The sequence below is a fragment of the Prosopis cineraria genome, unplaced genomic scaffold (genome assembly GCF_029017545.1).
Source record: "Prosopis cineraria cultivar Desert tree isolate PC_DT_omini unplaced genomic scaffold, ASM2901754v1 PC10, whole genome shotgun sequence".
Lineage (NCBI taxonomy): Eukaryota > Viridiplantae > Streptophyta > Magnoliopsida > Fabales > Fabaceae > Prosopis > Prosopis cineraria.
Genome location: NW_026555341.1, coordinates 33196950 through 33215695, shown reverse-complemented (window position 1 = coordinate 33215695; position 18746 = coordinate 33196950). Strand labels below are relative to the sequence as shown.

Here is an 18746-nt window from a genome sequence, read left to right as displayed (position 1 = left end):
TGTCATCCAAAAGGACAAAAGCTTGATGACGATCCAAGAACGTTACCTTCGCATGATTATGGATTGTCTATCCCCTCCCTCCATTAATTAGACGATCAGATTATGATCTGAGAATTAAATATGTTTAATGCCTTAATGCATACATAATTCACTCCCAATCCCCACCATCCGATCCGATCCTTCTATTAATTATCATGTACAACTATACGGGTGCAAAATCTTAATATCATTAAATCATATTCCTCAATATAAAATAAGTTAAAAAACTTTATATTTATTAAAAATGTTAGTTATAATTTTGAAATTGTAAAAAAAAGTAATTTTTCAATTTTATTCTTTTTTATAAGTAATAAAGATAATAAATTGTTATTTGAAAATTCAAACGAAAATAAATAAATAAGGGATAAAATTAAAAAAATAGTAAGTACTCTTTGTCTTCCATTAATAAATAAAAAAATTTAAATAGCATTAATTATTTTAATTTTATCTTATATTAAAGACACAAACTTTAAATTTCGTTTTATGTTAAATACTGGGATAGTTATATTTATAGGATGGAGAGAGATAATTTTTTTATCCTATTTATAAATCATATTATTTAATTTTTATTATAATTTTTTTATTTTCTATTGAACATTGAGGAGAGAAAATAAGTTCTTAAAGTATATATATTTACTAAAAATAAAACTTAAAAATTATTAAATTTTTAAATAAGTTGACAAATTTTAAACCGTTTTTAATATTAATAAAATATGTTAAAAGTAATTTAAAAATAAAAAATGATTTATTTGAGCGGCTTATTTGGGGGAGAAAAAGCCCAGTGACTATCCCTCAGCATTCCAGCCTAACGGGTCTTGAATTGGTGGGGCGGGGGAAGAATACTGCGTTTTCGATAATTGTGCAATTCGCTGTAAGAATTTGGAACCGTTGATAGTACTGCGTCATTGTTCGTTCTTCCATCGCTGAAACTTGTAGGATTTGCACCACGATCATGACTTCTTCTCTTTGTTGTCCGCTGCTACTTGGAATCCCCATACCCATGGGACATTCCAAGCTTCCATTGCGACTAAGAGTTCCATCTCTAGTTATGGCCGCTTCTTCAGAGCCAATTGGCACTGCTAGCTCATCTGGAGAATCAACAAAATTGATCACGTTTCTCGGAAAAGGTGGCTGTGGCAAGACCACTGCTGCTATTTTCGCCGCTCAGGTTCGATTTATTTTGATAATGGGTTTGAGCTACTATTTTTGACTTGTACTTACTACTATTGCGATTTTAGATTGGCTTTTCTTGCAGAGATCAGTTTATCCGGAAACATGGCATCCCTAGATGAATGTAGTTAACTTTAGGAAGGTTTCCGAACCCTGAAAACAGAAGTCGTCCGTTAGTCAAATTCTAGTCTGAATTTTGGAAGAAACCAATAATCTCGTGTTGGAAATCCCTAAATGATTGTTCTAGTTGTTGCCCATACCATGTCCTTTTTGAGGCAAAATTAGGATGCCGAGGGTTTATTGCAAATGCTGAGAACAGGGAAAAAGAAATTGGGGTTTAATGTAGTCACAAAAAAATGTCAGCTGGTCCTGATATTTTAAGGAAAAGTGTTAGGGTAGAATCTTAGCGATGCTGTAATGGTTATGCATTTTTTTATTTATTTGATAAAAGGAAAATGAATCTGGAATTTTGCTTTTTAAGTTTGTACACACCATGACTTCACAGTGCTGTGATGATCCACTGGTTGTTATCATTACGTACCATTTGCCCCATTGCCTGTCCATACTATATTTGTACACCCATGAATGAGGATACTTTTTAGTGGATCTTGAAAATGGAAGGACATAGTATATGAGATAGCTTTCCATGATTATTTTACTTACACTCACCTCTTTTTTATATCCACTGCACTAAAAATGCTTTCTTTTGCTATAGATGTGCTGTTGTGAATTTAAGATCAAACCCGTACCCTTCCATGTTCGGCAAGGAAAAGCAGTAAATCTCTCGCTCTGTTTCCTTTTGTTTTCAGCATTACGCAATGGCTGGACTAAATACATGCTTAGTTATACAAAACCAAGACACCACTGCTGACTATCTCCTCAACTGTAAGATTGGAAATTCCCAAGTTGAATGCAGCAAGAACCTTTCAGCTGTTAGGTTGGAAACAACTAAAGTGTGTCTTTTGCTCCTCTTCCTTCCTTTACATACATCATCTTGTTAACTATTTTGTCTTGGTGACTTTGGACTCTGGTGTTGCTTTATTACTGCAGATGCTTCTTGAACCTCTAAACCGTTTGAAGCAAGCTGATGCCCAGCTTAATTTGACACAAGGCACACTCGGAGGGGTGGGTATGTAATTTGTTTTCTACTAACTTTGTATTTGATGAACATGATGTTCGTCTATTAATTATTTTTTGTGTAACTGTCTTCTGCTCCTTTCATTCTTTTATACTAGATTGTTGGAGAAGAGCTTGGTGTCTTGCCTGGGATGGACTCAATCCTTTTGGCATTGTCACTTGAGAGGCTTGTTGGATTCTTGGGGACTACAGCTCCAAAGAACCAACAAAAAAAATTTGATATTGTAATATATGATGGTATCAGCAGTGAGGAAACCCTGCGTATGATAGGTGCAACCAGTAAAGCAAGGTTTGAAATTCCCCCCCCCCCTCATGTGCACATAAAAAACACTTACAGCCTCTGATCATTACCCTTGGTTTGATATTGTGAGGTCGCAGATTGTACTTGAAATATTTGCGCACCTTGGCTGAGAAAACTGACCTAGGGAGATTGGCTGCTCCTACACTGCTGAGACTTGTGGAAGAGGCTATGAGAATTAGTGGTAGCAGATCCTATTTTGATGGGAAAATGAGTGCAGAAATATGGGACACTCTGGATGAATTGCTGGTGGTAAGTCATAAGAGTAAATGTTATTTAATTCTCTTCCACCTTGATGCAGCACCAGTATTGATTATGTCATGTCCAGCGAGGATCGTTTGCCTTCATAAACCCACAGAGATTTGGTTGCTTCCTTGTGATGGATCCAAATAATCCAACCTCTGTTGGTTCTGCATTACGATATTGGGGTTGTACTATCCAAGCTGGTGGACAGGTTTCTGGTGCTTTTGGTGTCACCTCTCAGCAACTGAATATAGAATCACTGGATAAAGTGAAGAAAAATTTTTCACCCTTGCCTTCTGCTTTCATTTCTAGCATGTTGATGAATAGCCCAATAGCTTGGAACAGCATTCTATTGGATACTGTCAATGAAGATGCCAGGCTTCTTCTTACATCATTTGCAAGCCGAAGAAGCAATGTTAAATCATCAGTTAAATTTGATTCAACAAGAAAAATAGTAACTCTCTTCATGCCAGGTTTTGACAAATCAGAGATCAAGCTATACCAAGTAAGTTATATTTAAAATCCTTTTATAATCAACCAGGATTGCCACTCCTTTCATGCCAAATTATAAAACATCTTTTTAGTTGTTTTGGTAATTGCATGGGGAAGGAGGATGAAAAAAAAAAACGATAGGAGAGTAAAACCTCAAAACCAGTTTTTTTGTGATATCAGTTGATGCCTGGTAGAAGCCTCAAAACCTCAGTTGAGATCAGTTTTCCTCAAAATATCCTCGTTGTATAGTTGATGTGTGCAAATAGTCTTGGTGCTAAATTGCTAATTGCATGGTTTCTATGCATGCAGTATAGAGGAGGGTCAGAACTATTGGTTGAGGCAGGTGACCAAAGACGTGCCATTCCTCTGCCACCCGAAATTCAAGGTAAGGTTGGTGGAGCCAAATTCTCGGACAGAAATCTTGTAGTTACATTGCTGTAACCCCAGAAGTGATCTTTCTTTTTGTTTTACACCAATAATGCCTGAAAAATGCTTCGTGCTTGGTGATGATTATTATCGGTTTCAGTAGATTTTGTAGGCTTGCATATTTAGTGCAGATTAGTGATTATGCCAAGGAAGGAATAAGAGCCCACTGATATTTAATCTGATTGAATGAAATGCAAATGTTTTCCATGACTGGAATAAATGATAAGGTCTGACTTCTGATTGATTGATTGATTGTGCAGCCAAAGAAGAGTCCATGGGCTCTATTTAATTATGTTAATTTAAAAATTGTTTTAAAGTAAAAAAAAAAAAAAAAAAGGTCAGCCAAATAGTGTTGATCACTCATAGTTAATGATGGTAGCTATTGGCTTATGATAGTTATTGATCATAGCTGATGGTAGTTTCTAATTATTAAAAATGATATTTTTTAAAAATGAAAAAAAATAAAAATAATTTTAAGATGTTTCTATTTTAAATGAGAATAATTTGAAATCCAAATTAATTTTTTTTTTCTGAGAACAAAATAATAGTTTTTTAAAACAAAATCAAATATGTTCTATGCTTATTTTTGGTCTTCTAATTCAAATTTCTATTTTGTTAATTAGTTAAAAAATAAACAAATAAGTTAATAATGGTATCTTAATTAATTATGACAGTTGTCTCATTCCTATGTCTTTGAGCAACATAGAGCATTAGTGTCCAAGCATATAACATATGCCTAACTAAAGTAGATGATCAGACCCTTAGCATGTATCATAGTATAATTGGAACTAAGACATAAAGTTGGTGATAATGACCAATAAAACAAAATAAAACAAATGGAACTTATTCATATTGCATAATTTTTCATGGTTGCAGTCTCAAGTCAATAAATTAACTCATCATATAAGCTTGTTCGCTAAATTATTTCTTTATTTTTTAATATTATAATGTAATAAGGGTATTTTATAAGTAACTTGTTATTATGAATTAAATTTTATTAAAAAATTAAAATAATTTCTTGCTATATTCCAGTCAATCGAACAATAGCTTTGAAATTCCAATTAAATATTTAGGGATAACGGAACACTTGATCTCTCAAGTTTGTTTTAATTATTAATTTAGTCACTCATTTAATTTTTATCAATTTGATTTTTTACATTTGTCTTATTTATCAATTTGGTTCTTGTTTGTTTAAAGAGAATGGAATATTATTACAATTTGTTGACATGAATAATAGAATATCAATAGTAAATTATGCAAATTAATGAAAAGAAGTGTAATTATTAAGATAGAGAAAAAGACTCATTTTAAAAAAAATAGAAAAACATAATGTAAATGACTTGATTGATAAAAATTAAACTAATTTAAGGGTTAATTTGCTATCATTTAGTTACATATACATGTCAAGTCATCAATATACTCTACATAATATATTAATTTGAGAGTTCATTTTTGTTTCAAAGATCAAAACTTAAAGGACTAATATAATATTTTTAAAAAACATAAGAGATTAAATTAATAATTGATGGACACTTAACAGGAAAAAAATACAAAGAATTGTGCCTAAAGTTCAATCCTTTAAATAATTATAAAGTTGTTTCTAGAATAGAATTTACTAGGAAAATTTGAAAAATATATTGATTGTACACACACAATTTTTTTTTTTTGGGTGTTTGTTCCTCAATTTTTGTCAATACCTACTGGCTCATAGATTTAGTGACATTTAGCAGTTCAAAAGGCATCCAAAGCAACACTTGAAGTGAAGATACTCTCACAATCTGCCACAACACAATTAAGAAATTAAATTTAGAAGATCACACGTACACAAATGAACAAGAAGGATCTTTACAAGCAAGAAATTCTCATAGATGTTATTCGTTGAATAATATACTAAAAGTATATAAAATAAATTATCATATATACATGTTAATAAATTACACAAAATAATTAATTAATTTTTTTATTAATTAATTAATTTTTTTATAAACAAAACCTATTCAAAGAGAAATGTGTCACTTTAAAGACAATTTTAAAGTTAAAAAATCATCCAATAATAGTGGTTGGTGATGGCTTATGATAATTATTAGCCATGATTGATGATAATTTTTAATAATTAAATGTAGTATGAGTTTTAAAAACAAAAGCTAAAAAGAAACAGCTCTAAAATGTTTTTATTTTTTTTGAAATTTTAAAAAAATAGGAAACTTTTTGAAAATATTTAAATTCAAGACACTTATGAGAATGAGTTTTTTATTTTACATGTTTAAAAATAAAAAATTTTTAAAAACAGGAATCAGACATCTCCTTAATATGTCTATATCTTTTTTTGTGCAACAGTAATTAACTAATTTATTTAGTACTCTTTTCATTTAAAAATATAAGGCATTTTTAATCAAATCTCACCCCTCAAAAAAGTAATTACTTATTTTTAAACTAATCCTATTTTATCATATTTGTCCCTATTAAATATTTTATAATAAATATAAAATCACTATCAATATGGACACTTTAAAAAAAAGATAATAATTACATTTTAAAAAATTAAAAATATCTTATATTATTTAACATTCAATTCCTTAAAAAATACATTACATTTTTTAACGGAGGGAGTATCATTTTTCAAAGATAATCAATCAAATCAATCTTATAAATCCACACAATACAATTACACCTCAATTCTAATATATATATATATATATATATATATATCTAACAAAAGTATATTTGAGATCCAACTATTTATTATATTTAATATAAATATATTTTATAATTTAAATATATTTTTGAGGGTTACTCAAAACAAGTTCGTATATACAAGCCTTTGGATTTGGGAAGCTATAAACCCACCTGAAAATGAAAAATCAATCAATCAGACAACGAAGAGAGAGAGAGAGAGAGAGAGATGGAGGAGGGTTGTTGGAGAGAGTACTTGAAGGTGGGGAAATGCGAAGGAGAGAAGGTGGTGGAGGGAGAAACGATGCCTCTGGTGTTAGAGCCAGCGGATGAGAACAAGAGTGACATGGATTCTCAGGTGTTGGGGTTGAAGAAGAACCAGCAATGGTTGGAGAAGACGATACAGAACAAGAGTGCGCTTCTGGTTCGAGGCTTCCGAGTGAACAAGGCCGAGGATTTCGACCAAATCATCGAAACCTTGGGCTGGCAACACATTCGCTACCTGGGACCCGCACCTCGTACCCACGTTTACAACAGAGTCTGGACTGCCAATGAAGGCCCCCTCTCTCACTTCATCTACTTTCACCATGAAATGGTTCTGGTACGTACGTTCTTTCTCGTTTAATCTTCTTAAGTGCTTAATTCCTTGTTTCAACGTTGGTGTTAGAGCGGTCAACTTGGCCGGCCCGGGTAGGTTTATTCAAATTAACCTTAAATATCCAGAGAAATTGTGGTGATTTTATGATTAAGCAGATGAATGAATATCCAGAGAAAGTGATACTGTTCTGTGAGGTGGCGCCGCCGGAGGGAGGAGAGACGCCGTTTGTTCCGAGCTTCAGAGTGACGGAGAGGATGGTGGAGGAGCTGCCGGAAGCAGTGGAAGAAATGGAGAAGAAGGGCCTCACATACTCTTTCACTGCCCTCAGTAAGAATGACACTTCCTCCATGAGAGGAAGCTTTTGCTACTTCTGATCCCAAAATAGCCGAAATCAGGCACTTTCCTTCATTATATAAATTTGAACCCAGAAAGATATGTTTGTGTGCTCTATAAAAAGACCCATAAACTTGATACTTTACCCGTGACTCTGAATAAACTCTCGGCAGAGCCAAAGCTTTAGGGATGGAGTTAGAGTGGCAGTCAAATGGAGCAGTGAAGACAATCATAGGAGCAAGGCCATTGACGAAGGTGTTTGAAGGGAGGAAAGGAAGGAGGATGTGGTTCAACACGGTGGTGGGGATGCACGGCAAGGAGCATAGCTCGGCCGCCATGGCCGACGGCAGTGAGATTCCTGAGGAACTGGTGAAGAGATGTGAAGAGATCATTGAAGAAGAAAGCATACAGTTCAAGTGGCAGAAAGGGGGACGTCCTCTTCTTAGATAACTTGGCTCTCGTCCATGGAAGAAGACCTTCTCTTCCTCCCAGAAGAGTCCTCGTTGCCACCTGCAAGTAGAACTCTCATGCTCTGTTGTGCTTTGCAGTTTTTGATATGATATATATCAATTTTGTAATGTTTGGCATGATATTAAGAAAGTTGTGCATGATGATGCTATTTTCTTTGGTAATACTATGTGTAATATTAGATATGATCAAACTATAATTCAATTATAATTTGACTTTTAAATCTTAATTTAATACAACTTAATTTTCATAATTTTAATCATTTCAAATATTAATTCTTTTATTTTAAAAAAAAAATTATGCATATCAAGTATTATTTAAAAACTTCAAGACTAATATTTTAAGTAGCTAAAATTATAAAAATTAAAATACACTAAGTTAAAATTTAAAAACTGAATTTCAACTTTAGAAACTGAGTAGCACAAAGATAAAATTCAATAACTAAATTACAATAAAAACAAAATTATGAGAATTAAATAATTAGTTTTCTTTTTGTTTAAAAAAATGGCCCACCATTTACCCCAAAAAAAGAAATGAATTTCAAAAACTAATAAAACTAAAACGTCGACTCCATAGCTTTTAATAAAAATACGTCAACTCCATAGAATTACACATAATAAGCCCCAATCTACAAATGACATTAGGAATCAAGTTGCAACTTGCATTTACAATGCACACGGTATGAAAATAAGCACATCTGAAATAGACAACTAAGCTCCATTTTAAAGATGGCAAATCAAACTGCTCTATACACTAACTAGACTTAGCCTTCTAAATAAGCTAAAATAAGATGGCGTAGAAGTATACTTCCCCCAAAACCAGGCGCTTTCCTTTATGGGCAAGGAAAGAAGCTATCATGACAAATTGGATAAAAAATGTCAACCTTTAAAATGAAACACAGAAAATACAAACTATTGTGCCTTGGGATAATTTAGGCTAACTTTAGCCAGGGGCTTGACTCTCTTTTCTCATGATAATCTAAACTTGAATCTACACTGCCAACTATGGGCGGCTCGGCATACCGCGTCCTCTTCCCCTTCCCATATAGCCATAACCCCTTCCATAATAGCCACCTCGAAAACGGCCACCGCCACCTCCACGCCAAGGACCACGTCCCCCTCGACCACCACGGTACCTCACAAAATCACCAAATGTCTGCACCACAAATCAGTAAAATATGTTTGAACATTAACCCCCCATCTCACAAATATAGAATCAGTCAAATCAACACAAATTACCTCAGTATCAATCTTAATTTGTTCAGGATATCTGGTCCTTCCATTTTGGGAATTGTGATCAAGCGCGCTGGATGAGAGTGAGTCGAAGAAATCATCCTTATTATAAACAGGCTGCGGAGAACGCAAGTAACAGGATTAAGCAATGCAACTAAAAGTATGTAATTATGCATACAGAATAACTGACAACCTCAAATTGCACGCACACACAAGTTGTAAAATTCGTACCTTGACCTCAAATTTTGATACTTCACCATAGTCCTCATCATGAATACCATCTTCATCGCTGACATCTTCCTCAGCCTCTTTCTCTTTTGAGTGAGCCTTGTTGCTTTTGCCAAGATGACCCCATACTTCATCCTTGTTAAATTTCTCATTCATTGCCATGAAATCAAAATCTTCAGTAAAATTTGTGACTGGGCGTGAACCCTGCAAGCATTCAAACTTATACCTTTAACTGGATTGTCATAGATTTACACATTAGAGATCATCTCCAAAAAAAATTTGCGAGGCTAATCAAATCAGCAAGCACAACAAAACAGCAAAGACTCAGAACGGTCATACATAACAAAGTTGGATATTGAAGTAGCAGACAACCTTTAAATTCTCAGGTTTGACACAAAAAAATACTACTTTATCTCAAAGGAAATATCATACAGAGCATTACCCCCATGGCTCTCCCCCTTCCACGTCCTCCTCTGTAACCATAATAATGATGAGTCTGAATGAGAGCTCCACTTGGCTAGAAAGAGTGCAACCAGATATACAAAATATCAGAAAGGAGATTGATGGAATATAATATTTGTAATGCATGCATAAATGAGATAGACTACCACCAACCACCATATGCAAGCAGACTTCAGAAAAGCATACGTTCATTTCAAGCATGTAAAACCAAAAGCAGACTTTAAATTACTATCACCAACCACCACATGTAAGCAGACTTTAGACTTAAATCATTTGAAAATACAGAGCAGAACTTGCAGGGAGTCAAGATCTGAACAATGACTACTCACAGTATTAGTCACAGATGATGAAAATATATCCAAGTTACAAGAATTCATGTGGTGAAATATAAGAAAAACATTTTGAAGAAACCTAGGCCAGTAGGTTATTAGTATTGTATTTTGCTTTAGCCTGTGAGGAACCTACCAAGGCTGTAGCTTCTTTTTTGTTATTTTAATACTGTTGTAAAGAGGGAAATCTGAACCTTAACTTTATATGGACAAGTTATTAAGGTTTCCTTAATAGGTAGGAAAGCTCAGACTAAGTTGGCACTTGTCATGACAGACTAGATGAATGAATGAGAAGTATTTTGAGTAACTTCTGATTATTTCCCCTCCAGCTCTGCGTTTCTCTCTTTTCCTCCTCCCTCTCTCTGTTCTCTGTCTCTCTTTTCTCCCTCTCCGTTTCAGTCTCTCCCTACTCTTTCTCCCTCTGTTTGAATCCATGCGTGCGTAAGTGTGTTACATCATCAGGTCTCCGCCAGGCCTATCATTTTATACAAACATGCAAGGACATGCAAAACCAATGTAATGTGTGCGCATAAGTGAAGGGATACGTTCATTTCAAGCATGTAAAACCAAAAGCAGAGGTTCCTCAATTATTATGTATGGCATATAGTGAATATACTACCACCAACCACCACATGTAAACAGACTTTAGACTTTAAATCATTTGAAAATGCAGAGCAGAACTTAGACAGATACATGATCTGAACAACGACTACCTCAGAGCATAAGAAGTCACAGATGATGAAAGTATATCCAAGTTACAAGAATTCAGATCTCCACCAGGCCTATCATTATATACAAACATACAAGGCCATGCAAAACCAATCTAATGTGTGCATATATGTGATGTGCATGCACAAAGCAAAGAGAAAAATACCTTGTGACTGGCCCCTGAAGTTGTTGGCAATGGCAGTATTGGGGGTTTAGTTTCAGCAGAAACTGGCACAGACTGCTCCTGAGATGATGTTGATGATACCTGAACCACTTCAACATCCTTATGGGATGTTTGCGTAGGTTGAGAAGAAGAAACTAATGCTGGCCCGCTCTGCAACAATTGACCTGGAGTTACCAAAGAAGGGACAGGTGCTTCTGTACGGGTAGTATTTGATAACCCAACAACTGCAGGAGCAAATTGAGATGCAGTTTGATATGGCAAACTTGAAGAAGGAATTGCATTAGATTTGTTGGAGATTGGTGGCACTATAACATTTATATCTGGATTGAATGTGGTCATAGGATTCAGTGATGGTAAGTTAGCAGCTAATGTGGATGCTGGAAGCAGAACAGTTGGTGCTTTGTTTGGTACTGATGCTGGAAATGTTTCAGAAGCTAATGAAGCAGAGGGTGCAGGAGGCAAAGTTGATGGAAGATTTACTGGTGGTAAGGAAGCGGATGTTATACTAGGAGAACTAGAACTGGCAGGTAGTAATGATGGTTGCAGTTCTGGCATATTTGAAGACCCAGAGGGTAAAGAGGGATTAAAGTTAGGGTACTGCATTGGCTGCTGCATAGATGAAGGCAACGATAAGCCTGGTGGTGGTCGAAGTAAAGATTGCTGGTGTAAATGAGGGAGCCCATTTGGGGCACCATAATATCCTTGCCAATACATTGGCATAGCAAGGCCACCACCATTTGCACTTGGGACCGGTGGCGAAGCCCCCCATGAGCCTATGTTCCCATCAGATTGATACAAAGGCAGGGGCCCTTGGAAATTTGACCCAGGCAGTCCAAGCTGTGTGGTATGGGAACTAAGATCAGTCAAAGACCCGCTTGCAGCAGAAGGAAAGCTTGTAGGTGTGGCAGCAGGATGGGGATATTGAGACTGCAAAGTCATCCACACACTTTACAAGGTGATAAAATTAATTGAAGGCAGTCAACTTAATTTGGCATATTATGCATGTGTATATATAATCTCTAATCAACCTGGATAATAGCTGGATCATTGTTTATTGGTGGAGTAGGCTGGATAGGTGGAGAGGATTTAACCTGTAAATCCTGCACAAAAAGAAAGCACGGCCGATATTTCAACCAATCTAATCCATAAATACATGCTGATGAAATATTAAAAGTATGCATGCAATAACATCTGTCAAAATTATAAGGCAAAAGGAAATATGGATCAGCCTTCTAATGTTTATTTCTCTGCTGCCAACATATATGATGATACTGAATGTTTTCTTGTAATTATTAGACCTTAATCAGCTAAACCTTCAACACAAGACAGTGAGAGCAACAATGAATACTGGAGACTACAAACAAAAAGACCCAGACCAAGTTATTCAAAGGAAACAAACCACATTTTCCCAAAGGAGATTTTAAGTATTCAACAAGATAAGAGCAACCTAGCAAATTAAGTGTCTTCACGGTCTCAAAATCCCAACTACAGAAAAAAGGTGCTGGGCTATGATCCACAATTACACAAATTATACCTTGATGTCACTCCCACGGAACAGTATATACTCATAAACCTTGTCACCAGGGGGAATTTGTGGCCCATCCTTTTTTCTTCCTTCAGTTCCAAAAGACCGTACTGCCCACAAAAATAAAAGCATCACCACAACAACAATGCTAGTGACATCAAACAAAAACATATTAAGGAGCCTCTAACAGAAAATAATTATTGGAACACATTCTTAGAATAAGCAGAAATCATCTGATTTGTTAAAAAAGAATCATGCCCAAATTGCAAATTTAAAAGCTATCAAGGCAAACATAACAACAGTGCCAGTCCATCTAAATAAAAAGCTTAAATAAAGATGTAAGTAGATTGGGGGGGGGCTCATTTTTACTACAGAAAACTCCAACTGTTTCTGTTCTGCCTGATTGTCAGACCAATCACCAAACCCTCCCCCAGGGCATCTGTACAAGGATTGCAAATGGAAAATATCAAAATTGTCATCTTATATTCTCATTAATGATGTAAAGAAGATTCTCGTCACTACCCAACAAAAGGATTCTTACAATTACTTTTTTTTTGGGGGGGGGGGATGACAACAAATTTTAAAACATATCTAGAACTGAAAAAGGCCTAAAATTTTTTCTCCCTTAGTATCCATCCAAACCCACCCCAGGACAAGTATACCAGGTTTGCAAATGGGATATAGTGAAATTATCATTCTATTAGCAGTACAAAGAATATTGTCACCACTTGAAAATTCTCATAGATTAATTTTATTGATCATAGAATATTCGTTTGATGTGGAATAAGGCTTGTTGTTGTTGTAGAATATTCACTTGATAAAAGAGGGGCGAAGATGACTATAAAATGCCAAGGAAGGAGCTGGAGTTGACTTGCAGGCCATGCTCCAAACATGGAAGGAAAACAAGAAAATAGAAACTGCTTAATCCTGATGGCTACAAGATGATAGAAAGGGAAGAAAATAATTGATTTGTTTTAAACAGTATTAAATCTAGAAAATACTCCAAATTTGATTAGCTAATTCATTTAGGAAACTCTCTCTCATTTAGCCAATACCAACACCACTGAACTACAAAAGAGAATTATTACTGCTGCTCTTTTTGGGATGATGATGAAAAATTCCAAAACCTTTATATTTACTAAAAAGACTTCAATTTTTTCTTCCTTGGTGTCTGTTCAAACCCTCCCCCAGGGCAACTGTATATGAACTGAGAATGGGAAATATAGAAACTGTCACTTCATTATTAGTACCATGAAGATTGTCTCTACTCCATGACAAAAAGTTTCAGAACTTACCACCATTTTCCCAAAAAAGGGTAATGATAATAATCCAGCAGAAACTGAATCCAAGTTATGAAGGCGTGAAAAGGTGTGTGCCTTATTTTCTGGTTTGTGCCTTTCTAAAGTCATTTGGTTGGCTTTTCAACTCATAATCACATTTATCAATGAATAACAGATTAAAAGCAGTTTGTTCGCCTAACTTTCAATCAACAAGACATTCAGTGCTATTATAATCTAACAACATAAATCAGCAATTTATTTACTACTAACTACTTATCTGGAAGTATGGAACATAAGGACATAAGGGAATAAAATGGCACGTGGCAGTCAATGGCATGTTGGCCAATATAGCAAAGGGGCTCCTAGAGCCATGCTCATATGATGCAAAGAACATTGCCACATTGAAGCATTATAAACACAGATGAAATATACTTCAAAATAACAATAATAATGAAAATACTGAAAGACGTATCATATCACACATGAAACATAATATCAAATGGTCAAGTCACAAGTGCCAAACTTGATGTTTAGGAGTAAAACGAGAAAAGGTTTCTATTCAGCAGAATTGACATTCGCTAGCCAACATGGGTTGTGCTAGAAATTGGAAAATAAATAAATGAATAAAGTGCTTTCTAGATGAAGTCATGGAATATAGACAGAATTTGAAGATGAACAAAATTAAGTATTGAAACACTGTGAAATCATAGAAGGAAAAAAGAGAGATCAGAAAATTGCAAACTTGAAAAAAATTGTGGCCATATATTCATGGGGATTTGTGAAGCATGCCGCATGCCACACTGAAGCATTTAATATTATTATTAGCAAACACTGCAAGACTTACAGGGTGCGACACTCAGACAATGTTCTGTAGGCCACATATGTCGGTAACAACTATGCAAGGGTGAATAACAGAAGGAATCATTTAAGTTCTTGTTTTGGCACGTGGCACTTAAATAAGGAAACAAAGCCAAGGAAGCATTTATTTATTAATTTGTTCCCTCCAAAAAAAAAGCACAATATGAGGGATACGGAACCATTTGATATTTTGATGAAATAAGAACATCCATTTCTTCCCCACGAAAGAATAAAGAAAGAAACCTTAACCACAACAAATGGTAAAATTAGTCAAATTCTATACAGCCTTTTTCCTCACCGTTCCCTTCTGTCTGTTTTCTAACTATTACAGGCAAATGTATATATTCCCAAGTGATAAATTATCCAAACAAATGAAAATGATTAAAATTATTTTCCATACTATTCGGTTTTTAATAATTGTGATTCTTTCGATTCCATCAATACAACAACAACAAACAACAACAATAAGCCTTTATCCCACTAGGTAGGGTCGGCTACATGGATTGCAAGACGCCATTGTGCTCTATCATTTATCAAGCTTTTAGGAATATTATTAATTAAGAGATTGCGTTCAATAACTTTCAAGAGTGTTCTCTTAGGCCTTCCTCTACCTCTCTTAATCAGACTCAAAGTTATATGTTCCACTCTTCTCATTGGTGCCTCCCCTGATCTTCTTTGTATATGCCCAAACCTATATTTTCTATTTCGATTCCATCAATAGAGAGAACAAATAAACTTGAAGAAAACTTGCCGTTATTAACCAGGGAGAAATCAGATCATGCTGAAAAGAGCACAATCCAAAAGCCTTCGATCATGACAGACATATGACAAAGCTTTCACAATAGTTTCAAAACACTGGTAAGCATTACTGGGGAAAAAAATCACAAGCTACGAGATTCAAAATCGCATTCATGGTACATATGCCCACACTACTACGTCCAGCCATAATGTTACTAGACCCTTCGGCCATCGCCCTTACTCTATGGCAGACACACAAATAATAATAAGAAATTCAGAACACCTCCCACGACACTGTAATTCATAACCCTTTGAAATAACCCACAGTTCAAAAGGGACGAAACAATGATGTAGATGACGATCTACAAACCTTCAGCTATAATCAACGACCAAGGTAAAAGATCTAAAATAGATTGAACCCCAATTCAGTGGAAAACATATTAAACCTAGATGGAATTACTTAAAAAAAAAAAACAAAGCAGTACCATTCCTGAGGCCGATACTGGACTCATCGGTATTGATATTGTACAGAACCCCTTCATATCTGATTTCACTCTTAGAGGTCAAGCTGATCAAGCTGCCAATGTAGGAATCGGCCGCTGAGCTCGATCGAGAAGCGCTTTCTGAAGCCATAATCTACAAAGCCAATCAAAAACTATCAATGACAGACAGACTAACCCACAAGCATTAGGGTTTGGGTTTTGGGTGCAAAGAGCGAGCAACTCCAATCTGTTTCTCCCTGTAATGGAAAAACGAAGGTTTAATTATACACGTAAGTTTTGACCCTTTTATCCGAACCCAAAAAAATTGTCAATTAATTTTGCTGCAAATAATAATAATAATAATCCGCTAAAATTACAACAAAAACAAAATAAACCAATCAAGAGAGGCCACTTCAGCAACGGGGGGACACAGTCATGTCATTCTAAAAAATAATAATAACTGCATTCTAATAATTTTAAGAAAAAATAATAATAAAATTCTTTTAAAATATATAAATGATAATTTAATCTTTTAAAATGCATAATTTTTTTAAAGTTTTTAAGAACTTTTTTATCATTACTTTTATAAATTTATATAAATTTATTAATGATAGAAAAGTCCTTAAAAACTTCAGGAAAATTACGACATTTCAAGGAATTAAATTATTATTTACATATTTTAGAATGATTTTATTATTAATTTTCCTAATTTTAACATGTTTTGATATAAACACCTATTTTTTTTTTGGCTATAGGTTCTTTGGTTTACTCTGTCTACAACATTAATCATTTTATTTTTTAATATGTCTAAAAGAACAATGAGATGGCACTAACAATAAAATATATTGAACTGTGGTTAGCATTGTTAATCTTTGTATTGTGGTAGAATTATGCTTCAATAGATTGAAACCCGAAACTTGAAAATAATAGGATGGACAATACTATTAGTCTGCTTAATTATAATTCCATTAAGCATAGAATAACAAGATTAGTCGTAGTTTAACATATTTATCATTGTTAGTGACATATCATTATCCTTTTGAGCATATTTAAAAATAAAAAAATTAATGTTGTAGATGAAATAAACTAAAAGAATTTAGAGCAATGAAATTAAATTATAAATAATTTGAATTAGTAATAGCAACAGCAATAGTTGTGGTAGTGATAGCAGTTGTCACAATTGTTATAATAATAGTAATTGTAATTATATATAATTTGAATTTGAATTAACCAAGTTCTCTTTTTTTTTTTGCCTGAACAATTAGACAAGTTCTCTTAAAATTTACATGAAGTTTGAGGAATCATTTATCTTATTTATTCGTGATTAATAATATTTTAATTTAACAATTAATACTATCTATCCTTTTTATCGGCCTATCTATCCACCAATTCTTAATCACAGATTAATAAAATGTATAATATCATGTCGTGTCATCATATATCATATATTTAAGATGACCTTTTATGAAGAAATGATTTGATCATGAACAGTGCCTACTACAATATTTTCTACAGGGAAAACCATTGTATTAAATTTGCACAGAAGAAATTTTGCAATGGAATAAGTTGGTTATATTTTTAATATATTTGGGGCTAACAAATGGTAAAATCAATGTCTTCATACCCAAATTAACCCAAACGATTAGATTGGTTGGACCATCATTTAGATACAAAAGCAACTTGGTTAAACTTGATAGCCTATCTTAAAGATCAAACCGTTTTAAATTGCTTTGAATTGAGTGATTTTGATAGATCCAGAATTAACTTGGAAATCAAAACGATTGGCCCACTTTAAATCGTATTTTCTTTTTACTCTTATTTTATAAATAATTTTTTAATTTAAAAATATTAATTTCAAATTTTATGGGTTGTTATAGTACAGTTGAGTGTGTAATTTATTTATTGATATTGTATGAATTAAACTGTAAAGAAATTTGAAAACTTATTTACTTTAAAAGATAAATAAGGTAAATAAAAATATACATATGAAAAAATGAATAACTTAAAATTTAATATGTTATTTTTAATGTTTCATTTATATTATATGTGTAGAAATATTACTTTTTTATTTTATTATTTTGTAACTGGTTTGACCCTAATCCAACAAGCCAAACCAAGAGAATTGTGATTCATTGACATTTCTGATTTATCATCTAGTCCATTTTTTAAAATATTAAATAGAATATAACAAGTTGTTTAAATTTTAATTTAAATGGGATAATAAATTTGGTAAAAATGCTTTGTTATTTTTTTTGGGTACAAAAATACAATGTCATTTTTATTTTAAGACTTTGCATGTTTCAATTGCGTTACTTTTTGAGAAGTTATGCTTCTACTTTTAAAAAAGTTAGGACTTTTAATAGATCAAGCTATATAACTTTTTAGGTTAAAAGATAATTTTATCTTTAAACTATAAGTTCAGTAGTGTATGAAATTTTAAGTTTATTTTTGGTGCAATGTCAATCATATCATAAACAAAAATTAACTCTGATTGTTAATTAATAAAAAAATTACAAAAAATAATTTCAAAAATTACATGAAATGACTAAAAAATTACAAACAAAGACATAAAAAATAACATAAAAAGATAAAAATTTTTATTGTGCTCCTTTTCTATAAATTTTTCGTCAACAAAATATGAAAGTTAATATCTATTAATGACAGGTGCAATATTATATTATTTTAAAAAGTTAAAGAGAAATATTGCACAAAAACAAAACAATCTCATGTGCTCCTAAAATTATAATTTAAGGATTAATTTATCATTTGACTTTTTGAAAAGTCTAACTTTCATTTCCTACTTACCTTGACAAAGCAACTCCTTATTGCAGGATTCTTGAAGT

General features: G+C 33.5%; 2 protein-coding genes and 1 pseudogene across 3 annotated transcripts; 2 read left to right on the top strand and 1 right to left on the bottom strand.

The window, feature by feature from the left end:
- Nucleotides 1-845: 845 nt before the first annotated feature.
- LOC129322859 (uncharacterized protein At1g26090, chloroplastic) lies at nucleotides 846-4046 on the top strand. 2 transcript variants are annotated; one of them, XM_054969293.1, is made up of 7 exons: nucleotides 846-1207; nucleotides 2019-2162; nucleotides 2260-2334; nucleotides 2445-2635; nucleotides 2725-2896; nucleotides 2973-3392; nucleotides 3689-4046. In XM_054969293.1, exons 1-7 carry the CDS (start codon nucleotides 992-994, stop codon nucleotides 3818-3820), a joined length of 1350 nt encoding a protein of 449 aa, XP_054825268.1. In that variant the 5' UTR covers nucleotides 846-991; the 3' UTR covers nucleotides 3821-4046. The 2 variants fall into 2 exon arrangements, with proteins under 2 accessions (XP_054825268.1, XP_054825269.1); XM_054969294.1 differs by having other exon boundaries at nucleotides 1076-1207; nucleotides 1925-2162.
- Nucleotides 4047-6500: 2454 nt separating this feature from the next.
- LOC129284413 (clavaminate synthase-like protein At3g21360) lies at nucleotides 6501-8023 on the top strand (annotated as a pseudogene).
- A 461-nt stretch (nucleotides 8024-8484) lies between these two features.
- Nucleotides 8485-16161, bottom strand: LOC129322366 (protein decapping 5). Its single transcript, XM_054968690.1, has 8 exons — nucleotides 15907-16161; nucleotides 12555-12655; nucleotides 12049-12120; nucleotides 11003-11947; nucleotides 9780-9854; nucleotides 9341-9541; nucleotides 9116-9226; nucleotides 8485-9032 (listed from the first exon to the last, which is right to left on the bottom strand). Exons 1-8 carry the CDS (start codon nucleotides 16052-16054, stop codon nucleotides 8880-8882), a joined length of 1806 nt encoding a protein of 601 aa, XP_054824665.1. The 5' UTR covers nucleotides 16055-16161; the 3' UTR covers nucleotides 8485-8879.
- Nucleotides 16162-18746: the final 2585 nt, after the last annotated feature.

Bases quoted from the DNA above. Each gene is read 5' to 3' on its own strand.
- LOC129322859 (XM_054969293.1), top strand. From the start codon at position 992: ATGACTTCTTCTCTTTGTTGTCCGCTGCTACTTGGAATCCCCATACCC. The intron at 1,208-2,018 runs GTTCGATTTATT...TTTTGTTTTCAG, and splicing joins CTGCTATTTTCGCCGCTCAG to CATTACGCAATGGCTGGACT. The intron at 2,636-2,724 runs GTTTGAAATTCC...GTGAGGTCGCAG, and splicing joins GGTGCAACCAGTAAAGCAAG to ATTGTACTTGAAATATTTGC.
- LOC129322366 (XM_054968690.1), bottom strand. From the start codon at position 16,054: ATGGCTTCAGAAAGCGCTTCTCGATCGAGCTCAGCGGCCGATTCCTAC. The intron at 11,948-12,048 runs GTTGATTAGAGA...ATGACTTTGCAG, and splicing joins ATGATCCAGCTATTATCCAG to TCTCAATATCCCCATCCTGC. The intron at 9,033-9,115 runs GTAATTTGTGTT...TTTGTGGTGCAG, and splicing joins AAATTAAGATTGATACTGAG to ACATTTGGTGATTTTGTGAG.